Source organism: Solea senegalensis, linkage group LG6, assembly GCF_019176455.1.
Source record: "Solea senegalensis isolate Sse05_10M linkage group LG6, IFAPA_SoseM_1, whole genome shotgun sequence".
Taxonomy (NCBI): Eukaryota; Metazoa; Chordata; class Actinopteri; order Pleuronectiformes; family Soleidae; genus Solea; species Solea senegalensis.
The window spans coordinates 3764866-3772908 of record NC_058026.1 but is presented as its reverse complement, the minus strand read 5'-3'; the positions used below and the strand labels follow the sequence as shown (position 1 = coordinate 3772908).

The following is an 8043-nucleotide window of genomic DNA, read 5'->3' as shown; positions in this document are numbered from 1 at the left end:
GGGCTTTTCATAATAAATGTCGCAATCTGTTCCACATAAGTTGAAACAGCAGGACCCCAAACTGTCTCACTTTACTCAACTGTGGTACGACAGTTAACGGAATGCTGTGTAGGAGTATATTTTCAGTGTAACGTCATATACAATTGTAATACTTCAATGTGTAAAAGACACTAAGAGAAGAATGATTTATTTACATAAAAGCCAAAATAAGAGAGGAATAAAGAGGAACTATTAGGAAAATTAAGTGGTTTCTTAGTCATGATTATATTCATTATTAAAACAAGATTTCCTTGTTTCTTTGCTTCATATAACAAAGAAATCATTCAAACTCAACCATTTTGGTTTGTGGACAAAACAAGACATTCGAGAACATCATCATTTCCAGATTTGACAAACACTGATCAACATGGTTTTGACATCACTTTATGGACCAAACGGTTACTCGATTAATCGAGATAATAATTGACAAATTAATCATTTATGAAAATAATTCATAGTTGCAGCTCTAGTTTTAGCTCCAACAAGAAGAAAACTGCACACTGCAAACATCTGGTCATGCCGGGATTTGCAAATGGAGAAACACTTAAAATCTGCCTCAGTAGAAAAGTTATAGGAGGATTATATTTAACAACTTCATCCTCTTCTTCCATTATATGATTACGTTATAAGTGGCGTAAATTTACCGTAGCAGAGACTGGAAATCTCCACCACTGGCTGGCTCTGAATGAGAGTGTTCATATAATACTCCGTGTTTGTGAGGACTGACCACTTCCAGTCTGAGCGCAGCAGGAAAAATAACCGCTGCTCTGAAATGTTCGTGCTGACCCTCGCAAACGCTTCTGTGCTGCACGCCGCGACGGACGGACGGACGGACACAAACATCAAGTATCACAGAGAGAGAGGACTGAAGGTCAGGAGGGTTAGTGTCAGTGCGCTGGCTCAACACTGCACTCTACTGTTGAGTTTTAGCACGACAATAAAAGAAAAAGAAAAGCCAAAGACACATATGACAAGTACATTTAAATACTTTATTTATTTAGATGTGTTCACTCCACTCCCTTGCCACGCTGGACAGTAACAATTGATTTGTTAAACCAATGGATTACCACATTTAACTCTACTGAAATGTGTTAACACATGTACATTTGTGCGAATGATGATGGAAGGTTTGTTGATTTTTAGATCCAGACTTTCAAAGATCCATGATCACGGCTGACTGCCTGTAGTCAATATTATTTAACTGAAGATATATTAGTAATACTTAAATGAATAATTATAGTTAACATCTATTATTCATTTAAATGTTTTACTTCAGTGATTCTTTCAGAGGAAAGTGTTATCTACCCTTAAAGTCAGGGGCAAAATATCTGATTCATGTCATTTATTATAATTTTCAATATTGACTATTTGAATTTCTTATTTTTTTTTAGCAAATGCCTAATGGCAACATGGAAATCCTGCAGTGATCATGTGTGGAACAGTAGTAAACTACAACATTCAATCAACTTCATATTGGCTACAAAACAAAAACAAATACTAAAATTTAGCTTTTACTTGCTTCCTCCATCGTTTGATTAAATGGTTGTCATTCACTCACTGTCCTTTTTAATCACCTGCATTAATGTCCTGACCTGAAAATCATTTCAGTCATTCTGAACTGCTTATCTGAGGTGGTTCTATTTAACAGAACAGTGTCATGAACCGTGTGATCATGACCAGTGATGATTCAAACACGGCGAGGAGAGGTTGACTTTCTACATGGTCCAAGCACGACTCGACTGGACTCGGCACGGCATGGCACGGCGCATTTTATTGCTTTCCCATTAGCGACAGTACCTGGTAACTTGTACTTTTTTTTGTAGTACCTGCTCGAGCTGAGCTGATCCTGCGCGTGACGTCGTCACACACTGCCTTTGTGTGTGTTTGTGTCTCGCACAGACGTCACGGCAGTTTTGCGATGCTGTGCTAGGACGGCCCCGCCCACGTTGAGGAGGTACTACGAAGTAATGGAAAACCAAGCGAACCGTGTGAAGCTAAGCCGTGACGTGGCGAGGCGAGGCGAGGCGGGGCGGGACCATGTAGTGGAAAGGAAGCTGTGCTGTTTGTGTCCTGTTTGTCACCTGCAACTCCGACGGTGTGTGACTGTGTCAACACAAACATGACGATGCCTTTCTTCCTCCTCCTCCTCCTCCTCCTCATGACAGCACGCAGGCCCAGTCAGTGGATATCCCTCATTCTTTTGCCGCCTTCTTATTCTTTTTACCTGTAATACATGTTAAACCTAAATAAAACAGACGCTTCTTTGACAGAAGACGTTTATCACTGGCAACCCAAATATTGTGGCAATCCAGAGTGTATTTGTTTTTTGACAAAGCCAAGGAAGTATGACAGGTGTAACAGTTCGCCAGCGGGGGGCGCCACTGGTTGCAAAAAAGTAAAACAGCCAATAGGAGCATCCCGTCTCTCTGAGCTGCCTTGTGATTAGTTTCCGGTCAAAAGCCAGATTTTGATGAGACTGGAAACTGAACCACTTGATTTACAATATGCTGTAAGTAAAATCAATAAATCTCTCAAGTAAGAAGTGAAATGTGAAAGCCCCCACCTGAAGCCTGAAGAGTGTCAGCTGAACATTTTCTTTAATTTAGAAAAGAAGCCTCCCTCCTCCTCCTCCTCCTGTTCCTGTTGCTTCTCCTGTTTCTCCGCTGAGCTGCTCGTCCTCTGAGCAGATCCTGTAGTGCTGCTGCCCCCTCCTGGTCACACACACACACACACACACACACACAAACACAGGATCAGCTCCAGTAAGTACTGACGGCATCATAAGCCATAACATGAGTGTTGTCTCTATTTAAATGGCGGCGTTGAACTCTGACCACTGACCTGCAGAAGGAGTGACACCATTGACGGTTCCCTGCACGTCCGTCTCCTCTTCGGCATAAGTCAGCAAAAGAGAGCGCTGCCTTCGAGTCAGCGTCCTGCGGGTAAACGGACAGACAAGGACACAAAATGACATTATTTTGTCTGCTGTGTCGCATTTCTTGTCGTTGTTTCTGCTACGTGGTTTTATGAACTCCACGACACCGTATGTGGGCTAAATTAAATTATTGTAACAAACCCTACAGGAAAATGTTGAAACTAAAACCATTGACAATTATGATTTGCTGAAAACTAAACAGGACTACCACAATAATAATCACATTATATGGTCTTACTTGGGGACTTTTATCTTGATATAAACATAGTGATCTCCATAGCTGTAGCTGTTCATCCTCCGAATGCCTTTGCCCTGAAGCCGGATCACCTGATCCACCTGGCAACTGGACGGAATCTGAAAAAACAAATGGTAAACTTGAAAAAGACAAGAGAAGACAGTTTTGTCCACAAACCAAAATTATCAAAATAGTTGGCGATTAATTTAGTAATCGATTAATCGACCTAAAGTGATATTTAAACAAATTTTGCACCTCCTGCGATTTTAATAATGTTCAGCACTACTGGAAATGGTTGTGGCACCATTGCGATTTTATTGCAGAGATTTTTGGCCTGTGAACCTGAGAAGTAGTGCTGTGAATTATCATGCATTTGCCAAGCGGCTTTCTCACCGCCACAGTGATGGGTTGATAAAGGCCCTGTGCGACGGCTGTGCCCCCCAGGATGGCTTGAGCTATAGAAATGAACAGATCGGAGTGGATGTCTACGCCATTACGCCTGAACAGCGGGCTCTTCTGGACCTGTGCAGAGACATTTTGGAATCAGATCACTTCTGAAGGACATGTCACACACAAAAACATGAAATAAACTGCAACAAAAGTAAATGAAAGCTCCAATGTGCATCACCTACCCTTCCCTCTGTCAGTTGTGATATAAAACACACCACTCAGGGTTAGAGGAGGGAAATATGGCAAACTATTTCCCCATCTATGTAAAAACATATCGTTTAGGACGCCATCTTTCCGTCTGTGCAAGAGCATAGAAGAGCAATGGATAGATGCCACGATCTCACCGCCTTGACAGAGTGTCCTTCACGATCTAATTTCTTCCTAATAGAATTTATAGACACCTGGAGTATTCCACTTAACTTTTTTCCCCCCACACACACCTGAGAAAGACTGTCCTGAAGAACTACAAATATCAAAAGTGTATTTCATTTCATATGTCAACATTTACTTTGATTCAAAAGTGTCAAAAGACCGGAGAAACTAACTACTCACCCTAAATGTGATGAGGACTTCTTTTGTACCCACTGGCATGCACACGGTTTGACCATCTCCCACACCTGTAAGACAACACAAGATTCATTATTTTAGAATAGTCATGTCAAATTTAGTATTTGACATGTACCATTTTTCTCACAAGATTAACAAACGGGAAGAAACCCTAAAGGATCATTAAGCTCGGGCAAAATTGCTTAACACATGGTATGAGTCATCAGAGAAGAGAACGTACCAGCAGGTACAGGTACAGTGACCGTCTGCTCCTGCTTGGTCTGACCTGAACCTCGGCAAACCACACAGGGGATCTGTATAATGGAGCCCCTCCCACCGCAGCGTCGGCAGGTGCTGCGCATCATGAATGGACCTGTGCTGATCGACTCCTGCAGGAGGCGATGCAGACAGTGTAGACCATCAACAGCTGCTTTTAAGGACATGCAAATGTCACACCAGACAATGAATGGCCGAGGGTGCGTCTACTTGCATGCACTACGCGGGCACCACCCCTCGCCTGAGTGTAAACTCATCTGACCCAGACAACTGTGTTCTTCATAATTAACAGCAAACTCCATCGACACCAATTTTTGAGCTCAGACAAAAACTTCTATTTTAATTTTCAATCTTTGAGGTTCTGGGTGTAAACAAAAAAAAATGCAGAGAAAATCCTTGCAGATTAAGGATTTAAAAAACAGCCTTAAATAAAAAAATAAAAAAAAAGAGTCTCTCTGATGCTCACCATCCCAGTGCCATTGCAGTAGTGACACAGTGGAACTTTAGTGCCCGGCTCATTTCCCTTTCCATCGCACCTTGGGCACATGTCATTGATGTTCACCCTCAGCTCCTTATTTGCACCCTTAGCTGCTTCTGTAAATGTTAGCTCCATCACATACTACAGAAAGAGAGAAGAGAGATTTATTTTTTTAGCAGTTCAAACCTGACACCTCCACCAAATTGGTCGCACTCTAGAGTCCTGTGTTTTATATCACTGCAAAGTAAGTAAGTGTTGTTCACCTCAGGTCTCTGTTCAAACATGTTATTAATATCTCCGAAGCCCCTTCCCCCAGTAAACTCTCCAAAGATCTTCCTGAAGAGCTCCTCCGGATTGATGTTGGTCCCCCCAGTTCTGTAGTATTGCTGCTGACCAGCTTCAGCACGACTGGGGTCGAAGCCTGCTGCTCCATATGTGTCATACTGCTTCCTCTTCACCTCATCACTCAACACCTAAACACAGACGCAATTAAAAAACTAATTTTAATACTGCTGCTTATTGACAATCTTACATGCGACCAGAGAAGATGTTCTTTGCTCGTCTCATACCTCATACGCTTCAGCCAGTTTGGCAAACTTCTCTTTGGCCTCTGGGTCGTCTGGGTTGGTGTCAGGGTGGTACTTTTTTGCCATCTGTTGACATTTTATCAGGAAAAAGAAAGACAGGGAGTGAGGAAGCATCAAATTAGATCACTTTCCTTCAATGAGCCCCCATGTTTCTGTTGCTTTATTACATCTCTTCTTCTCCTTCTATGATTTTCTGGCAGTCTCATCTCATTAAGTACCAAAAAAACCTTTTTGGACCCACCGTACATGTATTTTACTGAATAATGAAAAACTGGTACACTACATAGAAGTATAAACATGCGTCTCTCACCTGGTAGTAAGCCTTTTTGATATCTTTTTGTGCGGCGGAGCGGGAGACACCCAAAATTTCATAGAAGTCCTGCTTGTTTGCCAGTCTGCTGCTGGTGTGGAGCGAACGGCAGGGAGTGACATGAGGAAATGTTACCCCTGTAAAGAAAAGGATATTTAAAAAAAAAAAAAAAGACATTTACTTAAAGATAATCACCTGCACATTCTGGTGACATACCTTCAGTAATTAAAAGGTGTTAAATTGTGCCCCAGATCGATTGAGGCATACTCTGCTCTACACTGCTCGCTTAATCAGACGGTAATTTCCTCAATTAATCGAATCATCGTTTGGTCCATAAAATGTTGATCAGTGTTATTCAAACCTGTTGTTCTGAATGGTCTTGTTTTGTCCACATACCAACATTATTCAGGTTTAATGATTTTTTTGCTATATGCAGAGCAAATAAACCAGAACATATTCACAATTAAGAAGCTGGAATATCAAGCTGAAAACGTGCCTTAATTACTTAAAAAGCACTCAAACCAATTATCAAAATAGTAAAAGACTTGGATGGATTTATTAGTTGTAGTTTAACAATATCTTTCGTTATTCCGTTATCTTTTAAAAGATAACTTCACTCCAGACACTGCCTTCTTTAAACACATTCAAAGGCATTTTATGGACCAACATGAAAGAAACATGATATGACCTTTTTGAGGGGTCTTTGTGGGGTTTTATATCTGAAATTGTCTAGTTTATGGAACTATTTTACTATATATGCTGCTAAGTTGACCCGGACATGCTGGAAGAAGAGATCTGGTATCTCAATGGGACCTTCCTGGCTAAATAGGATAAATAAATAACATAAATTAAATTACCAACTAACATTTACAGCTGATTCAGTGACACCAGAGGACACAGTTGGGGATACAGCTGTCACACAATGACCTGAAGCTGCTGCTGTTGCTGCTGCTGCAGTGATGCAACACTGCTGCTAACACTGCTGCTAACACTGACAGCAGTTACATCATTATTTTGAGCAGGCTCATAGCAGCTCTGCTTTGAATAACTGTCTCCTAAATTGCATCAAAGAGCCTCTGAACATACAAACAAACTGACGACGAGACTAAAGAAAAGTGACAGAAGAGTACAGACCAGGTAAATAACAACTTGTGTTTTGCTAACATTATTAGCTTCCCTACCTGTCACTCCTCTCAATGTCACGACATTCCCGTGTCTCCGGGAGCCCACGCTGACCGCTGTCCCTCCGCGGTGCCTCTGCGACACCGTGCCCGAAGACACCCCAGCATGTCTGTCAGAGACGAGGAGAAAACGGCCGCTACGGTGTCCAGAAAAAGTTGATACTACTATCCAGCGTGTAGATAGCCGGGCTGCGGAGGACGCCATTTTCACGTCACTACCGGCTTTACGGCTGGACTGAGCGTGCGCAGAGGATTTACCAGAAATTTACCAAAATAAAAGTCAGAATGTGAACTGGAATTATGAAATGGAATGTGCAGTGTTTTTTTTTTTACTGTTTTTGGCATCCGCAATAAGTGCCTGCTGAAGATCAAAGACATTATTTATAACAGTGCTCGGCTTCCTGTCTATTTAATATTGTTAATTTATTTAAGTGTTCTTACATATAATATAGCTCTTATTAGAGATACAACAAAATTCTACCTACATAAAAAAGAAAGAGGAAATAAACAAGCATTCACATAAGTACATAATAACTCCAAATTACAACACAGAAGCCGTAAAAGACAGATCATAACACAAAGGTAAGATTCAGGTTTGGCAGTTAAGGGGAACTTAAGGGAAACATAACTCAACTTTTTTTTTTTTACATTCCATATAAAGACTAAAATTTTAAACCAAAGTGAATTTTTATTCACACTATGATATTTATAAAGTATTTATTTTGTTTGTAAATATGCAATAAAATGGAGATTTTCGGTGTATTTTGTCCATGTAGATTAGACTTGTCTAACACACAGGTACTTGGTGACAGACTGACACATTTAACTGTAGTATTCCTGCACTAGAATGGTCCATTTTGTGTGTTTAATTGTCATCTTTTACGTCATTAGACAAAAGCCCACCCACTCAGTCCTTCCCTTCATTTTTATGACCTATTGGTTTCAGATCCCTGCAGGGACCCTGTTCCCTAGGGAAAAGACAAAAAGAGTGGAAGCAAATCCACTG

At 41.1% G+C, this 8043-nt stretch overlaps 1 protein-coding gene across 1 annotated transcript; it reads right to left on the bottom strand.

Moving 5' to 3' along the window:
* Positions 1-1014: 1014 nt before the first annotated feature.
* LOC122771705 (dnaJ homolog subfamily A member 3, mitochondrial-like) lies at positions 1015-7259 on the bottom strand. Its single transcript, XM_044029417.1, has 12 exons — positions 7038-7259; positions 5857-5993; positions 5529-5612; positions 5223-5432; positions 4948-5100; positions 4447-4594; positions 4212-4276; positions 3603-3731; positions 3213-3328; positions 2881-2975; positions 2603-2750; positions 1015-2263 (listed from the first exon to the last, which is right to left on the bottom strand). The coding sequence occupies exons 1-11, from the start codon at positions 7240-7242 to the stop codon at positions 2620-2622; spliced, it is 1473 nt and encodes a 490-aa protein (XP_043885352.1). The 5' UTR covers positions 7243-7259; the 3' UTR covers positions 1015-2263; positions 2603-2619.
* Positions 7260-8043: the final 784 nt, after the last annotated feature.

What these genes read in the sequence shown, in the direction of transcription:
- LOC122771705 (XM_044029417.1), bottom strand. Translation starts at nt 7,242, where the DNA reads ATGGCGTCCTCCGCAGCCCGGCTATCTACACGCTGGATAGTAGTATCA. An exon ending in CACTGTACCTGTACCTGCTG is followed by an intron (nt 4,277 to 4,446) that starts GTACGTTCTCTT and finishes GTTGTCTTACAG; the next exon opens with GTGTGGGAGATGGTCAAACC. An exon ending in AAGTCCTCATCACATTTAGG is followed by an intron (nt 3,732 to 4,211) that starts GTGAGTAGTTAG and finishes GTCTCTGCACAG; the next exon opens with GTCCAGAAGAGCCCGCTGTT.